The sequence below is a fragment of the Hyaloscypha bicolor genome, assembly GCF_002865645.1.
Source record: "Hyaloscypha bicolor E unplaced genomic scaffold K444scaffold_17, whole genome shotgun sequence".
NCBI classification, from domain to species: domain Eukaryota; kingdom Fungi; phylum Ascomycota; class Leotiomycetes; order Helotiales; family Hyaloscyphaceae; genus Hyaloscypha; species Hyaloscypha bicolor.
In genome coordinates, this window is record NW_020194519.1 from 1,533,480 (window position 1) to 1,552,300 (window position 18,821).

An 18,821-nucleotide genomic window follows, 5' to 3' on the forward strand; every position below is an offset into this window, starting at 1 on the left:
CAACAGCCAGATACCAGGCAATTCGATTAACAAAACTCTTCAGTGTCTTAACTCCCTTCGATTCTTCAAATACCAACATTCTTCTTCTGATACAGAATCAATCACCAGATTTATTCCAACTATCATCGTCGATGGTCTGGTCAGATTAAAGTATTGCTTTGGAGAGCTTCATCTCCACACTGGAAGCAACTACTCATACGACATATTCCAGGTGATGAGTATAAACCACCCGAGTCGTTACAAATGCTCGAAAGCCTGAGGGGAGAAGTTTAATCTATTCTTCACTAGACCGAACCCATTGCAGAGCATGCACGTACCACTACTTTCCACGCCTTTCAACTGACTTGCAGAAATCAGTGCCTTGAACGTTGACGCTTTCGTCTTGCTCGGGTGCGAAGACTCGCAGACACCCACAGGCGAAGGAGGATTCCGCGAAGTTGAATATTCTCACGAACGATGTCAGGCTGCCGTCGAAGCGTTACCAGCAGGGTTGGAAGCTCTTCGAGTTAGAAAATATACGATGTCGATCTTCAAATTTCTGGCTGCACCTGTACCAGAAAATGGCGCAAAAACCTTGCCTGAGCTCAGATCAATAAAACAACTCTTTGAAATGTAGGCACAGACTCAGATAGAGTCCATTGTATGGGAGTCATGGCAACAGAGAGCACGGGAGAAGGGCATTGATCTTACACGCCATGAACTCACGTATGGCGACTGAAGATACTTCAAAAGGTAGTTGCGTCCCAAGTTATTGCGGCTACTGGTAGATGATTGTCAGAGACGAGGAAGGGCTGGCACGAGCAGAGATACTTGCATGCATGAGCCTTCGAAATTACAGGCACACGGGCAGTTCGGGGATGAGGCATTATACATGCATGGAGTATTATTCTCGAACCTTGGTACAATATGTTCAGATGTGCCATGTTCGAGCAGGGGGTAGTTGCTCAAAATGTGGAAGTATAATGAACGACGGCAGGAACAACTTCGCTGAGCCCCCCAGTCTTTCCTGACGATGTGCCTGGCCTGCGACGACTCAACACCTCCTCGTGGTGCAGGCTGTCAACCTATGCTCTCTAGAGCATAGGGCCAAGATTAAGTCAAATATCGATACGTTGTGAAAGCGATACTTCATTCGAACGCTCGCACAGCGTCGCACGAAGCGATCTTCCCTTATCGACGATCCTCTACAACAACTCCTCCTTCTCCTCCTCCTCCTCGATACACGACGGCACGACTCGTTCTATATATATTACAGAGGGAAATCGGGGCGGACACCGTGGCTTACTCGACTTGCCTACTCTCTTGAGAAGGTTATACGGTGGAGAAATCCTTTTGCAAAGGCAGGCCTAATAACGCGACATGGCAGATACGAGGGAGAGATCGTGGGAAAGGGATTAGAGGGAGGGGGAGGAGTAGAGGAGACATGGTATTGTGCCTTCGTGTGTCGTCGACGCGCCTGTCTAAGCAGAGATGAGGAGGGTTTGGGACGTGGGTGAGGATGGAGGTTTGGAGGGTCAGGGGGAGGCCACTGTGCCGACGGAATGATGCGGACATGTTTGGAGTTGAGATGAAGTTAGATCTCGTGCAGAGGGGAGATTTATGGTTGTTAAGTAAATATGGGGTATTGGAAAGGGGGGCTTAGCTTGTAAATTTAATTAAGCGAGGTGCTGTGGCCGCAAGGATCCACGCCCCTTTCGCTCGCCAGACATACCTTCCCTGTAAACAGGTTGAAAATATTGTAGTGAATTTAGTGAGTGATAGATTGATGTAAAGTAAAAATGAACATTTGATCGCAGACCTTGAAAACACAAGGCACATCGTCACGTTGATGATGATGATGATGATTATTTGCGTCCAGCGGAAAACAGAAGAAACTAGCTTTCCTATAAACCTCCCATAGGGTATGGGGATGTGCTAAGCTTATAGGATATTTATATACAGAGTCCTGCTTGTAAAAGAAGCCAAAAACCACGAGGGGCAAAAAGACATCCTCTACAAGCAGCCCCCGGTCCCTGATCCCGCGGTGTTTCAGTGCCCCCGTAAACCTTATAGAAAGCTTTTCTAGTATGAGCGAACGTGCCAAAGGCTTGTAACTGTAAACCTCCCACGGCCAGAGTGGCCAGTTAGGGTGGCCACCAGATTTCCTTCAAAGCACCCCAGGAAGCCCAAAGTTCCCTTTAGCTTATCAATGTCACAGGGAACACGACCAAGTTTGAGAATAATCGTCTTTTGAGGCTGGGAGAGGCGCTTTGCAAAAGCATCATGGAACACTGGGACAGGAGAGTGTTGATAGATAGATCAATTGAGACTGGTGTCTGACTTTCGAACCTCTTCTCCACAGTCGAAAGTAAGATATCGGAGTATCTCCATTTACTCTAGCTCGTGGCTTGAACTTTATAGAAGCACAGATGTGATCAACTTCGATGTTTCCCAGGATAGCATAGGGGCAGTTTTTAGGTTTATTTAATGGAGATTCCCCAGGATGGTCCGACACGAGGGGTGACTACCCAACTGAGAACGTCAAGCCATATCCTATTGTTACCTCTCGAATTCCCCAAAGGCTCATCTTCAAATGGCAGTCTTCAATAATATCGATTATAATTTAAGAAGCGTATTGTCATGCCAAGGTAAAGCATTGCGCCCAACAGAAAGTGAAGTTTGAGGAGTTGAAGTGGCATTTGTGCGTGAAAGGAGATGAAAAGAAACAAGTGTATTTCGAATTGTGGTAATGACCCAGGTGTACGATGATACCAGAGGGATGTGGACCCAGTGGAAGATAAACCTTCAAGACCCGGCATATTGCAAGTACGCCGCAACAACCCCACCAGGCGGCCACCCGCCAGGATTATTAAACTCTTTCGGGTTCCCCTGTCCATCCAAAATCATGGTAGTAGCACACCTACTATTGACCCCATACCAGTACAATCCTTTCGGATTACCAGCCACTCTGATCTGGTTCGTGATACAATCACTCCCACACGTTGTTCCAGGGAAGTTATACCTAGTCAACGTCTCCCCATGGAAGAAAGTCCAAAATGCCGCTGAATACAGGAACAAGTTGCTTCCGCCATCAATGGTGGTAGCAAGCCCCATGCGACACTTCTGATCACCGTCTCCACACCACAAGAAATCTGGATCTCCAAAAGACGAAAGGGCAGTCCACGGCGCGGGGGCGTTTTGGAGCGAACCCTCGCCTTGCCAGTATGCCGTCTCTGTTTGCTGCATGCCGGCAAAGACGTTTTGTGCGTTGTAGAAGTTGTAGTTGTAGAGTGTGCAGTGCTCGAATGCGGTGCCTGTCAGCCAGGTACCTTTGGTCGCCTCGATGAGCATTCCTCGACCGACGGCGATGTTCTGGTGGTCGCCGCCTGCCTCCAAAGAATGATCTGCAACCCAACCCCACATGTTCTCTATGTAGGCTCCAGAGGAGGCAGTGAGGTGTGTGAGAGCGAACGCTGCTTTGCAGTCGGATGTATCAGGAGCTCCGCAGACTGTGTTGACTTTCGTGTCGGCAGTCCCACCTACGGTGATGTGTGTATTCCATATTCCAACGTCTCCTGGGAGATTGCCGGCCATATTGACTTGAAGAATCGTTGCTCCTTGAAGAACATCGGCGACAGTAAACCGCATATCTTGGATCTCAGCAACGCCAATCTCGCCGGGCTTGCCGACCATTACAACTGGTGACGGATTAGCATTGTTGTAGAAATTCGCACCTATCCCGGAAATGACGGGCCATGCTTCTCCCACAATTCTTGAGCCGGGAGGGATGTACAAAGTCCCTTTGACGATATATACTCCGTATGGAAAATAAGAGATCTTGCAGTTCGCTGCATTCTGAGCCAGGATCGCGTTCAGGGATGTGGAATCGTCAGTCGAACCGTCTCCTTTGACAGGGTATCCGGAGACAGCCTTCACGTTGACAAATTGATCAGCGGCATATTCTCCATATGTAGGTTGAGTTTTGGTGAAGTATTTTCCTCCATCAAGAAGTAGTCCTGGTCGCGAGGTTGAGGATGTCTTGCCGGTCTGGTAGTTTCCGGGTGCTTCGTTCCCCCAGATCCATGTATCGACCGAACTAGTACTTCCAAGCTTTACGTTCCCGTTCTCGTCAATAGCAATTGGGTTGCTCCCAGAGTGAGATAGGTTCTCGATCACAATTTGGTTGTTGCGATCTCCTGAATCGCGTGAGGAATCGTGGAATTTAAGAACGGGGCCTGAGTTCACGGAGGTAGTGTCGAGGATTACCAGTGAACCGAGTTGGCCGCTGTCACTCGCATCAACCCCCATACCGCAGGTATCGATGTTGGCTCCTTGAATCACTGCTGTGTGACCGCCAGGAAATTTGATCGCTGTAGTACAGAATTTGAAGCTGAGATTCTTCAAATTGACTTGCTGGTTATTGACCCGGACTCCAATCGCGCCGCCCGTAAATGACTAGCTTTGCGTCAATATGTATTCTCAATTTATGCGTAGATCTGACCTACAACATCAGCCACAATTGTTGCTGAACCAGCACTCATGTCGATTCCCACGTGACCTCCAGAAGAATTTGGCATATTGATCTTGATATTTGTGAGATGACAAGCCTGCGAGACTCCCCACCCAAGTGCAGTTACAGATTTATCTTTGTCAATATTCGTGGTATCAAGGATAATGTTCTTCAAGGCGACGAAGAAGTTCGTGGTTGGATCTCCAGCTGCGTTGTCGTATCCATGGATCAATGCATCTCCATTGAAGTTTGACGTAGCTTTGAAAACTGGCGGATCAGTCGGATCTCCAATCAGTATGGTGTTCAAGCGCATGTCCACAGGTTCGGATATTTTGTAGGTCCCTCCTGGAAGGAACACGACGGCTGGTCGAATCGTGACACCATTGCCGTATCTATTCCCGCCTTGGCCGTCGGCGTTCAGCGCATTTTGGAGAGCTGAAGTATCGTCGATGTTGCCGTCCCCTTTGGCGTTATATGGCGCTGATTTCACGTTCCGATACACTGGGTATGTATAGTCATTTCCTAGAAATGGAGCGTAACCTCGCGCACTTCCGGTGTGGTCTTGAGCGTCCAGCCAGTACTGACTGGGTTTGCCGGCAATTGGAGCTGTACAAGTGGCGGTAATTGACTCATGGTCTCCTCCTAGCTCCTTCCTAGACCGAATTGATAAGCTCGCAGAAACTCACTCTCGCCGTTATAGCACTTACTTTGAAGTCTTCCCCAAAATAACTTGATTGGGGCCATTTTGTGCCGACGCTTGGACAACAACAAATGTTAGGCCTGCTACGAGTACAATCGAAATAAATAATTTCATGGCGGTAACTATGTGGCAAGTGGTGATACGGCAAAATAAGTGGCAGAAGGAAACAAAATCAACTGCGGGCCAGAAAACAGAAGAGGTGAAATTTATAACCTGAAGAGAATATTCTACTGTGGTGGGTGACACTTGTTACTTAAGGATATGCATTCGATGACTCGGGCTATTCATCCAAGTTACCTATCAAGTGACAGCAAGAGCGGTCAAGTCAGCAAGAGGCATGTTAGACAAATCAAACTCAGTGGCGCATGCTCAGCTTTCAGCAACCGAGTTGCGCGGTCTGCATTCAATGCTCTAACAACGCAGTAGCAGCGATCACTGGGCACCTACCCCCCGAAGAATGTGGTAGGCTTACTGTATATGCATCAGCATTTGCGAATTCCACCTGAGGCTGAAATATGACTGCATGCATGACGCTGGGAGGATTAGTGAGCATGCGGGTTGGGCAAGGGTTAACGACCAACCCATCACGCATACAGCAAGACCATTTTGCAAAAATGCTCCAAACATTTCTATCGAATGAAGACTAAGCCAGCATTATCGTGAAAGGAAAGACTGCAGATTTTTTAACACAAAAATTATCGCGTCCATCATGATTGAAGCATCCTCGCCTGGGAGGGAGAGACAATTTCCAGCGATATCCAAAATCAAAGCACTCATATTTTAAGAGAAAATCATTCAAACTTCCATGTGGGCGCCATCCAGGCGAGACTTGTGAGGAGCATAGACCTAACAGGTTAGGCGATTAGCAATGTCTGATGCATAGCAATGCGTAGCTCCGCCATCTTCAAGATTTCCTGACTGGGCAATTGCACCAGTATTGTAGATTATGGCCGCTTTGTAGAAAGCGGTACTTTCGCTGGCCTTTGACTGGCTGATGCACTGCGTAAGTCCGTCGCCTGATTTCGTCCCAGCGGGGGCCTTCCCGAACCATTTCCAAAACGACTCAATTCGGGCAAGGATCCAGGACTTTGTGCGTAATGTCGGAGTTGCAAGTAGCTTTGCCATCGTGATCTTGCACTAAGCCAGGATTGCAAACACCTAAATTGGATGTTGGGACTCGAACACAGCCTCCAGAATCATGTATTATTGTAGCAAGTACAAAGCGATGATCAACCTTGGTTTCCTTGGCTTCCTGCTGGATAGAATCATAGATTGTGCCGACCTCTTTCCCGGCACCGTTCGGCATCTTGCGTTGCTGACAGGAGCTGAAAATAGCTTTCTGGTTGTTGTTGAACCTATTTTTGTTAGCAATCGTAGTCAAAGTTGAGGTCTGGGTCTCACATGCGTTCGAACGAAGCCCATTGACTTTTCTTGGGGAAGCTAGAGCCATCTCCCAGATACAAAGTATACGAGTCTTTTCCATTTCCGACTCCGTCTTTGTTGTCGATGGAGATTTCTACGACTTTGGAGTTTGAGACCTGTCTGCCTGTTGCCACTGGGTCGAAGTCGAAGGTAGCATCCAATGGTTGGAAATTCCCGTCCTGGTGGCCGAAGAAGAGCTCATCTTCTCTTTCATTGATGGACACTTGATTGGCCACTCCTTCAAACTCAAAGGAAGTGATTGGGGAGTTGCCCTCGGCGCTGAATCCGAATCTCTCTGGCTGAGCCTTGATGCCACAATATGACAAGGGAAATGCAACAGTGACATAGTCACCTCCGCAAAGACGATCGCATCTAGCTCCTAATTCTTGGTCATCACAACTGGATTTTGTTCAGCGAAGTCGTCATGCACACGTATGGAGACATGCGATAAGCTACAGGCTGCAAGATCGTTGCCACTGAAAGGAAGGCGAGACCGCTCGCTTGAAACGTAGTGTCAATCGGGAGAAAATTAGGTTGAAAGAACTAATTAGGGCTGTGCGAAAATAGTAGAAATAACTGCAAGAGAGAATGAATTGGTTACGGAGGACTTTATATCATCTCCATTTGCGAGAGGTCCCCTCCTCGGTGGTAAGTTAATTCTCAGCAACTGCGCCAGGAAGCTTTGAAACATGCCCTGCACTGCAAGGCACTTGTCATTCTGAGAAAAGTAAACACGACTATGAAGATCATGTTACAATTAGGGAGGGATTGCGCAGCCCCACTCTCAGCAGGCAGACTACCTTCCAGAGTTTCTTGGAGAAGCTTTAGGCAAAACGCTGTAGGAAGTCCAAATTGCCAGCCACAATGGTCATCCAATGGATGAGCGCAAATGCAGCCATTTGGGAGCCGCCCACCAGACACGGCCCAAGTGGTTCTACTCATTTTTGGCGAGCTGAAAGGTCGTTGTCGTGAGCATCCTTTTTGGGGTAGATTGCGAGAAGGGGAGAAGAAGGAGGTTTGTTGGTCAGAGCCAGGTTGGCTTTCGCAGGATGACTTAGCACTGATGCGGCGAGCTGGATTGGTACAAGCTCGCTCGCCTCCTTTTTCAGTCCAAACATCAGTTCCCCTTCCTTCCAAGGTCTGCTTGGGCAACCTTTGCAAACCAAGTTTCAATCAACCTTATGAGGAACCCTCCAGTCTTTCTATCCTTGTTTATGAAGATGTCTCCTCGATCACTCTTGGAAAGCCGCTCAAGATGGTCAGATTAGTGACCTCACTGAGCTGTGACAGCCCCGCCTCTCAACGGCAACAACTGGGGAACGGCAATTGTCTATTCAAAGCTTGCATAGACTCCAGCCCTTCCGAAATCACTTGCTCCAGGATACTACCTCATTGGACATGAATTGATCGCTCAACATCAAGCAAACAACCCACCGAATGTGCGAGGTTGCACATTACGGGCGGTGGAACCGGGGTACCTCCAGCGTATTTCATGATACATATTCCAGGATATGCCCCTGAGAGCGACCCAGGCGTCACGGTGTATTTTCTTGTTGAGCATCGGGTTCCATGCACTTGGCTGACGTTTTGAATTGGATCAATATTAATACGGACAAGGCGGCGACCTACACCTGTCCCGGACCGGTTGTATGGACAGGTTGAACGGAAAAGAAGAAAGATCAGGAGGAGAGAAGGTGAGTGAAATATGAAATATATCTTAATTGAGATCATCAGGAATTTTCCGGGACCCATTTTACGCTTGTATATAGGATCATGAAAGCCTTGTTCTTGTCTTCTACTTTGGACAAGTCCGTGCATGAGATTTTAACCCCTCAATAACGGTAACGCTTTGAGAGAAACTTCATATTTATTTCATTGTTCTATCTACCCAATTAAAATGTACAAGGCTTGGTTATATGGGCGAAATTAATATGCAACCCCACACCACGGCAGATAGATTGAGGCTGAATTGGGAGATGCTGACCACGGAACAGCCATTCCGGGGCATATAAGAAGCTGAACATTTCACAATTGGCTTCGATAAGTGACTCAAAATGTCTCAGTGAGGTGTGGCCCCTTGGCCAACAAGAGGTGTTTCCCCTATCCTACCTGCCACCGCCGAAAAAAAGGGGCAGGGAAATAGGGGTAAAATAGGCGAGGACGAAGCCGAGAATCCGATGAGTAAGCGATTTCAATTGCAACCACAAGATAAACTCCGGAGAAACTCAATACCATCAAACTCTAGTTTAAACAAACTCACAACCATGAGAAAAACAAATGACCTGGTTCAAGGTCCAAGTATCCCTTCATCCGGTAAAACATAGTCCACGATAGCAGGTTGGCTCAGGGCGAAAAGGCGATAGATGACTAATAAGTTTATAAGCAAAGGTACGACTTTCCAGTGTGAGCCAGGCCCCTTGCTAGCGTGGACTATGTCTCACCGGACGAAGGGAAACCAACATCCCCTCAGCCCAGAGGAGGCCTGCCGACTCCTGGCCGTTGGCAATGATCGCCCAACCCGTTATTTTGGGTGTGACGTCGAACACGGCATCTCCACTCTTGGTCATTGGCAGAGCCAAGGTGGGGAGGAACAGTAGGTAAAGCTCTCTCATATATCTTCACTTCTCTTCTCAAGTCCGATACTTTATTGCGTAATGATGGCTGGCCTTGTCAAGAAGATTGAGATCAATTGTGATATGGGGGAGGGATTTGGCAGATGGAAAATGGTTCGTCTTCACCAATTCCCCCATCGATGAGCGGAGGTGTAACAAAAACCCCAGGGACCAGATGAAGAGCTCATAAAATACATCGATGTCGCGAACGTAGCCTGCGGGTTCCATGCCGGAGATCCAACACTCATGCTCAAGACGGTACGAATGGCCAAAGCCCATAATGTGAAAGTGGGAGCACATCCAGGTCTCCAAGACCTTTTCGGATTCGGCCGCCGCCGCATCGAAGTCGACCCCGAAGATATGTACGCGTCGATTTTATACCAGGTGGGGGCATTGAAGGCGTTTTTGGAAGCTGAAGGGGTCCCGTTGAACCACATCAAGCCGCACGGAGAGTTGTTCTTCTATATGCAGCGAGATGCCGTTATTATGGATGCAGTTTTACGCGCAGCTGCTGTTTACAAAGTCCCGGTCTACGCGTGTAAGAACGAGATGCAGAAGGAGATGTGTGCGAAATATGGACTGCCGTTTCAGGAGGAGCTATACGTGGATATCGATTATAATGCACAGGGAGCCTTGGTTCCTGTTGCGAAGAGCAAGAAAGCTACGCCGGAGATTATATATAACAGGGTGTTGGCGTGTGCTTTGAAGGACGAGAGGGATCATAATGAGCAAGGGGTCTTGAAGGTTGGGTTTGAGGGACGGCCGTTCAGTATTTGCATACATTCTGATATGCCTACAGCTTTGGACAATGCAAAAGCGGCAAGGAAGGCTGTGGGTGAGGCCAATGCGAAGCTGTTTTCAAAGTAACATGCGGAGAAGCAAGCTCATATTTAACACCTCACTCCTCGAGGTTTTCATTTCTCGAACATACACTCTCCCGGCCTCATATTTCTGAAATGGCGATGAAATTTTACTGGCGAACATCTCTCGGATTGAATCGGACTGAAAATGACACATCGAGGAGGGCAATTATTGGAAGGCACTGCGGGGAACCCTGAACGTTTCGGGAGAGGAAGTTGGCCGATCTTGAAAAATACTTGGGCGGGTTTTACTTGAGGTCCGGGCGCATTTTTTTTAGCGAGAACCACCAATGCAAATTGTCCCACCCACCATATAATTTACTACTGAATTTGTCCGCCTCGACATTATACACTCTCCAAAATATGTCTAAAACACTTTATTACATATGTACATATTGGAAATATATAAATTTATGGTATTAATAATATATTAGACTCCCCAAACAATTTCCCAGCCAACCAACGCCCTCCTAACCTCAACGATATTATATCCCTCGAACAGAAGCCCGCAGATAATACAGAACAAGATGGGCTAGCAATAATTGCAGAGGATGGAAGGTTTATGGGTTGGATTAATCGTACAGAGATATCTCAAGCTAGAGAGGGTACACGCGGCCGGATTAGCTCTGTGGAGCAGTTCCAATGGGCTTACGGAGGAGGAGCTTGTCGACGTGGTTCAGTAGTCTTTGATTAGCCATGGAAATTATTATCTCCGTCGTTATCGAGTACCTGCTGGGCACGCTTGAGGATCTTCGAAATTCGATAGTTAATTATACGCTGTGGGACCTTCATCTATTCCTCTTCCCAAGCCTTGAACATTTGCTCCTTGTTCTCCGGATAATGCTCCCTTTGACGAATCTGCTGGCGAATATACTTCCAAATCTGCTCGATTGGGTTGAGATCCGGCGATTGGGGTGGCCAGAGGAGTTGTATAATACCGTGTAAGTCGAGGATTGTCTTCGTATAATGTGACTTGTACGGTCCTGCATTATCCATAGCTAGTAATGGAGATCTGCCCTCCTTCTTGAGCTCCTTATACCACGGGAAGACCTTAGGCTCCAGGAAGAACTCGTTCAAACGATACCAATCAATACCATTACCCTTCTCCCGATCACCTCTTGTAAGCCTTCTCTTTTTAAGGAAAACGCCAAGTTGTGGAGCAGGTCCACGCCGCTTCTTCCCCGCCTTCTCTAGCTCCCTCTCCTCTTGTAGTCTCGCTGCCTCAAACGTGAGGGTATTCAACCTATCAAGCGGTTCGTTTCGAAATTGGAGGTCTTGATCTGCCGCGATTACTTCTTCCGGCGTTTCGGGAGGAAAGATATGCCATGGTCCTTGCCTCTTGCCGTAGCAAATGGCCCCAAAAAACTGCCTATCTGCAAACGTCTTTACTGTCTCCGTCCTTACGTCCTTGTATAATTCCTCCCCTTCCTTTTACCAGCATCTGTCTATGCCTTCGTCATGTAATCGAATTGCGGTAGCATCGAGGAAAATAATGTCTGAGAGGTCTAAATCGAGAAGCTTGCGGCAGAGTATCTTGCAAAGATCTTTGTAGAGTCGAGTTAATAAGGGCTTGGAAATTGTCTTCTTTAGGGAGTACCCGCGGCGGTAAAGAGCCTTCTTAATACTATCTTCGCAGAGGTCGATAGAATATTATCGTTTTAGCTCCTTTTTGTACAATTCGATATACTTCCGGCGCTCCTTGCGATTGCGTATAATCTTCTCGACTATCTTCCTCTCAACGGCTGGAGTAAGCTTGATGGGAGGATATCCACGCAGTTAATTGGCCACATTCGTAATATCTACAAGTGGGAAACCTCTTGTATTACCACTTCTAGTCCCTCCGGCACGTTCACGAGCTTTTTGACGTATTCTTCGTACGCTGCGATCATTAATTCCGGGCCATTTCGCTGCCTCCTCCGTAGATGAAGTCAAACCAATAGAATTAACAATTACTTGCCGCACACCGATATCTGACTGTCGACGATTGGTCTTCGTTTGCTTAGGAGCTTGTCCTTTGGTTCTGCAAATCTTTTTGGGCATAATTAATAGTGGTTGGTTGCTCAATTAATTAAGAAGACGCGTGTTTACATGGTTGTTTACATCAAAATTGGTGTTCCTCGCTTACCACACTTCAGCCCGGACCTCAAGTAAAACCCGCCCAAGTACTAACCCCAGATATTCCCGAGCAACGTCACTCTGCTTTCATCCAATCTGACACAACTATTTGTCAATCGCCCCCTTTTGCAGGCGCTATCTCTTATCGCCAAGGCACATGGATGCCGACGTAAGTGGGACTTTCAACCGCGGAAAGCAATTCAAGACACAGCTCTCAAGAATTCTTTCCAACGACTGCCTCACTCTTTAGACAGGAAAAGAAGTAAAGATGGACTACAGGTTCTCACACATAAAGAAGGTGCTCGTTGCCAACCGAGGAGAAATTGCAGTTCGCTGCATCCGAGCTTGTAAGAAAGTCGGAGTCAAAAGCGTTTCAACTTATACTGAATCTGATTCCACCTCATTACACGCTTCACTCGCAGATGAAAACATTCTTCTGCCCGGAGAAAATGCGAATGGTTATTTAGACGCGTGAGTGTCTCCCCAGCTCCCTTCAAGACTTGATCTAATCAGTACCAGAGATGAAATTTTGAAGACTTGCAAACGTCTGAATGTTGATGCAATCATTCCCGGCTACGGTTTCCTCAGCGAAGATGCACCTTTTGCCCAGAAAGTCGTGGATGCGGGTATGGTGTTTGTTGGGCCGAGTCCGGAGTCCATGACAGAGATGGGACAGAAGCATCGTGCGAGAGACCTGGCTGTTGCTGCTGATGTCCCCGTGGTGCCGGGCACTGAGTTACTGGAGTCAGAGACGGCGGCTCTAGAGGCTGCGAAGAAGCTCGGGTTTCCGGTATGTCAAGCTGTTGAACTTGATTACACTCAGCTGACTTGGTAGATCATGCTGAAAGCAACTGGAGGCGGTGGTGGAATGGGGCTACAGGTGTGCCACAATGAGGAAGAAATCTCTGCTGCATTCAAGAAAGTGAAGAGCAGGGGAGAGACCTTGTTCAACAATTCAGGGGTATTCCTCGAGAAGTATTATCCTGAGAGTCGTCATATTGAGGTTCAAATCTTTGGCAATGGCACCGACGTTGTTCATTTCGGCGAACGAGAATGCAGCATTCAAAGACGGCATCAGAAAGTAAGTACTCATTCAGCGGACTTATCCGAAATGCTAAATAGTGCAGGTCATAGAAGAGTGTCCCAGTTCCTTCGTCCAGAGGCGACCATCCATGCGCGAAAAATTGGCCAAATGTGCTACCGCTTATGCTTTGCAACTGAAGTATAAGTCAGCTGGCACGATCGAGTTTCTCGTCGATGACAATACCGGGGATTTCTTCTTCCTGGAGATGAACACTAGGCTCCAAGTCGAGCATGGAATTACTGAGCTTTGTTACGGCATTGATTTGGTAGCGCTCATGCTGCAGCAAGCGGACTGCGAGAAAGGAGGGAGGACGGGTCTTTCATCCGAATACTTGCACTCGCTGCAGAAAGATGGTCCAGACGGAGCAGCAATCGAAGTTCGAGTGCATGCTGAGGTACCTTTCAGAAATTACGCACCGAGCCCTGGACTTTTGCAGTATGTTGAGTGGCCGGCAGGAGATGGGATTCGGGTGGACACATGGGTGAAGACGGGCCAACGGATTGCTCCTTTCTATGGTAAGTTTCTCGAGCCTGGGAGACAACTTATGGAATCTAACTATTACAGACCCCTTAATTGCCAAAGTCATGGTTCGTGCTAGCGATCGCGATGGGGCGAGCAAGAAGATGACTAGAGTCTTGTCTGAAGCCAAACTTCAAGGCCCCCCAACAAATCTCCACTTTCTGCGAGATGTTGTCGCATCAAATTGTAACTTTTTCATTCCCCAAATATAGATCAAAGTCTTTTTGCTAACGGTTAGTGCAGCCTTCCTCGAGGGAGATACGTTGACGAACTTTCTTGAGACAAAATTCAAGTACGAACCTTGTGCGATAGATGTTCTCTCCCCCGGATCATTCACAACCATTCAAGACTTCCCCGCCAGAGCCACGAGCGGCCACGGAATTCCGAAGGGTGGGCCAATGGACAATGTTTCTTCCAGAAGTGAGCTCCCATCTCCCAAAACGTCCGTCGTTAGCTAATGCATCCAGTTGCAAACATCCTGGTGGACAATCACCCAGGCACAGAGACACTTGAAATTACCCTGTCAGGTCCCGAACTTCTCTTCACAGCGCCAGCAGTTTTCTCGGTGACCGGATCGCCAGTTCCAGTGACTGTTGATGGCGAGGCACAGCCAATGTGGTCCAGAGTGATCATCCAAGCTGGACAGAAGCTGAAGGTAGGGAAAGTTGAGAATGGCGGCTGTAGATGCTATCTCGCTGTCAAGGGAGGGTTTCCTGAAATGTAACAGACCTACCTGCCTTAATCTTCGTGTACTGCTGACTCCAGCAGCCCTCCGTACCTTGGATCTAAAGCCGGTACTCCTAGCCTGGCATTTGGAGGAACACAAGTTAGTCTGCTGACATTTTACCATATAGAATATTGATTTAGATAATAGGGACGTCAACTCCAAATGGGCGACTGGATCGAGCTCGACCCCTCGACGAAACAATGGGCTCAAACATCAATGCCATACACCCTTCCCAAATCTTGCGTCCCAAACTACGATATCACAGAAATATACTGCATGCACGGTCCCCACGACTCCGACGACTTCATGACCACCAAAGACCGCCTAATGCTTTACAATACAGCCTGGAAAATCGGCCACAACTCAAACCGCACCGGGATCCGCCTCGTTGGTCCGGTTCCAGAGTGGAGTCGAAAAGATGGCGGAGAAGGAGGCTCGCATCCTTCTAATGTCTTCGATTATGGATATCCGTCGCCGGGAGGGATTAATTGGGGTGGTGACTCAGCTGCGATTTTCTCGATGGATAGCCCTGATCTTGGTGGACTCTTATGCTCGAGCACCATCGTTTCAGCTGATTTGTGGAGATTGGGTCAGGTAAAGCCTGGTGGATATTTGAGATTGAGGCCGACTACTTTTGAGCATGCACGTGAGCTTGCCGGTCGTGTTGAGACATTCATTGAGGGTATTCATGGCCTGGTGGATGGCAAGTCAGAAGCAGTACCTAGCCTGAATCTTGATCTTCCTCCTTCAGGCTTAGAGCACGGGACATCAAATGCGATTATCAAGAGGATTCCTGGGGAAGGCGAACGATTCCAGGTGGTATACAGACAGGTATGTTGCCCTAGACTCCTTTGACTGTTCCCTGCTCACACAATCAGGCTGGCGACTCCTTTTTTCTCGTTGAAATTGGGAAGCAAACTTGTGATGTCAGAGTCACCTCTCGAATACGACTCTTGGTTCAAAAACTGGAAGCCTTGAAGCTGAATTTAGTTATGAATCCAAACATCGGGTGTAAGTAATATTCACAAGTCACTATGGGGCCCACTAATTATCGAGCAGCGGTCATGATCCAATTTGACGCGAACGCTATTTCTCAGAACAAACTCCTCAAAACCGTCATGGATCTGGAAGCCTCTATCGAATACTCAACGGACATAAAAATCCCCTGTCGAGAGATATATCTTCCTGTCGTCTTTGACCATCCAGATATCCGTGCAAGCGAGCAAAGGTACATGGAGACGAATAGACCAACAGCTGCATACCTACCTGACAATGTAGAATATCTCCGAACAAACAATGGATACTCCACTCGCCAGGAGGTTTTCCAGACCCTACTCAAATCCCCGTACCTCATCGTGGCCGTCGGCTTCTTTGTTGGGACCCCAATTCTCTTCCCCTTAGAACCGATGAGCGGTATCGTAGGCCAGAAATACAACCCCACACGAGTCTCAACACCTGGCGGGACAATCGGTATGGGCGGGTCCCTCTTCGCCATCTACCCTCTCGAAGCGCCAGGCGGATATATGCTCGTAACCAACCTATTTCTTTGTTCCATAATCCGAGATCCCTATTTCACTGGTCTTGAGAATGAGATATGCTCTCGGCTCTCTTCCCTCCACAGGAATTTGTTGCTAATTCGTTGCAGTTCGCCCGAACCATGGAGTGCTGGGACACCTTTGGAAATGGCCCTAGCTTCACGCCCACTCGGCCCTGGCTCTTCGAGCCATTCGACATCGTGCATTACCACGAAGTCAGCGTCGCCGAATACGACAAGTTAATGCTTTCTTACAAGCGCGGAGAATACAAGTTCGATATCCGGGAAGGGGTCTTCAGTCTCCATGATGTGTATGAGATTTTTGAGAAATCGAAGACAGACCCCAAAGTTATGGCGTTCAGAGAAGGGCAGAGGCAAGGAGTCGAGCAAAATCTTACCCTAGAGAAGAAGCTATATGGAGAGTGGGTTGCTGAGCAAGAAGCTGAGAAGAAGAGGGATGCGGAGAGGGTGAAGGAGATGATGGAGGCGGAGCCGTCAATTACAATTGACAGCCCAATCGATGCGAATGTGTGGAAGGTGTTGGTTGAGGTGGGTGATGTGTTGAAGGAGGGACAAATAGTGGCAATACTGGAGGCAATGAAGATGGAGATCAATGTTTTGTGTACAGAAGAAGCGGGAGGCACAGTGGTCGAGGCGATTGCGAGTAAACCCGGAACTGTAGTAAGTCCAGGAGCCTGGATTATAGTTGCGAAGATAGATGAGAAGTAGCTGCTTGTGGATTCTTTCCAACGAAGTCTTCCGAGTTCGAACCCCCCACTGCAGCTTCCTTGCTATCTTGTGAGGTCATATCATAGATTGCGGGTAGTGCGTCCGATCAAGGGTTAATATGAACATGCCCATCTTTGTCGAAGGGTTACTTTGCTGAGGCGATTCCTGAGAACAGAAAAGGTATGATTTCAGAAGAAAACTCTTCTGTCATGCCACACAGGTCCATCGTCAGGGCCTCCGTATTGTTGCACACATTGAACCACGGCCTCGTGTTTAGTCTGCCATTGAGGTTCCTCGCACACGGCTGTGAATACCGCTCTCGACTTTTCAAGGATGAAACCGCCCACTGTTCCCTCTTCTTTCACGACGATAGTTGCCAGATCGAAGATTTCTTGGAACTTAGGAGGAAGGCATTGTATGCCACCTCTTCGGTGAAGACAAAGCGCGCGACAACAATTGTGGTTGAGATAACATGCATTTGAAGTAGTATCGCAACGTGGTGGCTCTTGGACCCAATGTTCCCAGATTGTCGGGTAGATTCAAAGAGACACTGGAAAGCTCGTAACCATGGAGAGATATTCTCTGCAAACTCCTTTTGTTTTGCTCGAATGGTGTCAGAGACTCTATATGAGGCTGGCTAAATCTGACAATACAGACGCGGTTGTACAGTACAGTCTGGGCCATTGCGATCATCGCTTCGAAGCTGAAGGGTTTGATCCTAGCTTTCACGAGATCTCTTTCGCCGCGGGTACTTCCGGGAACATCATGTGCCATATGAATTGGATTCTAAAATAGATGCACGCCTTTCCCGAGAGCATCGCTATGAGCATGTTCCTTGAGTTCTCTTCGCTTGCCATCAACATCCGAGTAAGTTGAACTTGAAATTATCCTGAACACGATTCTAGCTAAGCATAAATAGCAACGCCTGAACGAAATTCGTGCAGTTCAAAGGCAATTGGACGCCAAAGACGTCAGTCACGACAAGGAATCCATCTTCCACAGCCTTTTGCAAAGTGATCAGCCCGAAATTGAGAAGACGCCAGAGCGACTGGCTCAAGAATCCGTTCCTCTTGCAGGAGCCGGAACGTATACAGCTGCTTGGGCAATGACTGTTGCCACATTTATCTACTTCCTCAGCCAAACACGTTCAAAAAACTGAAAGACGAGCTAGAAGTAGCACTCCCGAATCCCTTGGCTCATGTAGCACTCGGTGCATTGGAACAGCTTCCATACTTGACTGCTGTCATCAAAGAAGGACTACGTCTCTCACTTGGCCTTTCTAGCAGACTTCCCAGAATCATGGTCGATAAAATCATCAAGTTTCAGAGTTGGGAAATTCCAACGGGAGTTCCAGTGAGTATGACAATCCCCCTCGTACATCTTAATGAAAAGACCTTCCTGACGCCCGCTCCTTCTATCCTGAACGGTGGGTTGGGACAAGTCGGGTCATCATGACAGGTACTTGTGCTCCTTTTCGAAAGGGTCGCGCAATTGTCTCGGGATCAATCTGGCTTGGGCTGAGCTATACATCGGCATCGGTACATTGTTAAGGAGGCTTGGAAAGTTAGAGGTTCGCGGATCCTCGGACCTTGGACGTATGGAGCTATTTGAGACTAATGTGGGCGACGTCGAGGTTGCGGATGGTCTCTTCCCACTTGTAAAGGCTGGGTCGAAAGGAGTGAGAGTGAAGTTATTCAAGTAGAGTGAAGAAGAAGCTCTTGATCATCCCCCCGAGTGGGCGCGCTAGCGGGCGCTAGAAGGGTTCACCACCAACCGCCCAAACCACCTTCCCGCCCAAGCAAAAAATCGATTTTTCTCTCACCGTTTATAATATTAATAATTAACTAAAATCGATAAAAATAGATTTCTGTTACTTGTTAATACTATCTCTCTTAATTATAGGAATTTTCATAAGAGGACTTATTTTAATTATTCTTTTATATTGCTTTAAAATTCTTAAAATATAAATAAAAACTTAGTTTTATAAATAATATTAATAATATTTCTTACTTGAAAAAATAAAATTGTGA

The 18,821-nt window shown here is 47.7% G+C and overlaps 5 protein-coding genes across 5 annotated transcripts; 3 read left to right on the top strand and 2 right to left on the bottom strand.

Moving 5' to 3' along the window:
* Nucleotides 1-2,734: 2,734 nt before the first annotated feature.
* Nucleotides 2,735-5,233, bottom strand: K444DRAFT_705642 (glycoside hydrolase family 55 protein; the record flags this gene model as incomplete). Its single annotated transcript, XM_024888117.1, has 4 exons — nt 2,735-4,434; nt 4,485-4,990; nt 5,039-5,095; nt 5,197-5,233. The coding sequence occupies 4 exons, from the start codon at nt 5,231-5,233 to the stop codon at nt 2,785-2,787; spliced, it is 2,250 nt and encodes a 749-aa protein (XP_024741871.1). The 3' UTR covers nt 2,735-2,784.
* Nucleotides 5,234-6,252: 1,019 nt separating this feature from the next.
* On the bottom strand, nt 6,253-7,055 carry K444DRAFT_625589 (uncharacterized protein; the record flags this gene model as incomplete). Its single annotated transcript, XM_024882545.1, has 3 exons — nt 6,253-6,544; nt 6,591-6,916; nt 7,044-7,055. The coding sequence occupies 3 exons, from the start codon at nt 7,053-7,055 to the stop codon at nt 6,253-6,255; spliced, it is 630 nt and encodes a 209-aa protein (XP_024741872.1).
* A 2,035-nt stretch (nt 7,056-9,090) lies between these two features.
* On the top strand, nt 9,091-10,418 carry K444DRAFT_554397 (LamB/YcsF family protein). Its single transcript, XM_024876649.1, has 2 exons — nt 9,091-9,337; nt 9,392-10,418. The coding sequence occupies exons 1-2, from the start codon at nt 9,266-9,268 to the stop codon at nt 10,088-10,090; spliced, it is 771 nt and encodes a 256-aa protein (XP_024741873.1). The 5' UTR covers nt 9,091-9,265; the 3' UTR covers nt 10,091-10,418.
* A 1,937-nt stretch (nt 10,419-12,355) lies between these two features.
* Nucleotides 12,356-16,837, top strand: K444DRAFT_660145 (uncharacterized protein; the record flags this gene model as incomplete). The annotated part of the gene is made up of 13 exons (XM_024886427.1): nt 12,356-12,367; nt 12,449-12,669; nt 12,718-12,988; nt 13,034-13,279; nt 13,326-13,797; nt 13,847-13,987; nt 14,045-14,221; nt 14,269-14,521; nt 14,570-14,627; nt 14,676-15,359; nt 15,407-15,539; nt 15,588-16,057; nt 16,174-16,837. The coding sequence occupies 13 exons, from the start codon at nt 12,356-12,358 to the stop codon at nt 16,789-16,791; spliced, it is 3,756 nt and encodes a 1,251-aa protein (XP_024741874.1). The 3' UTR covers nt 16,792-16,837.
* Nucleotides 16,838-17,289: 452 nt separating this feature from the next.
* K444DRAFT_650567 (cytochrome P450) lies at nt 17,290-18,493 on the top strand (the record flags this gene model as incomplete). Its single annotated transcript, XM_024885645.1, has 4 exons — nt 17,290-17,658; nt 17,711-17,902; nt 17,959-18,217; nt 18,273-18,493. Exons 1-4 carry the CDS (start codon nt 17,587-17,589, stop codon nt 18,491-18,493), a joined length of 744 nt encoding a protein of 247 aa, XP_024741875.1. The 5' UTR covers nt 17,290-17,586.
* Nucleotides 18,494-18,821: the final 328 nt, after the last annotated feature.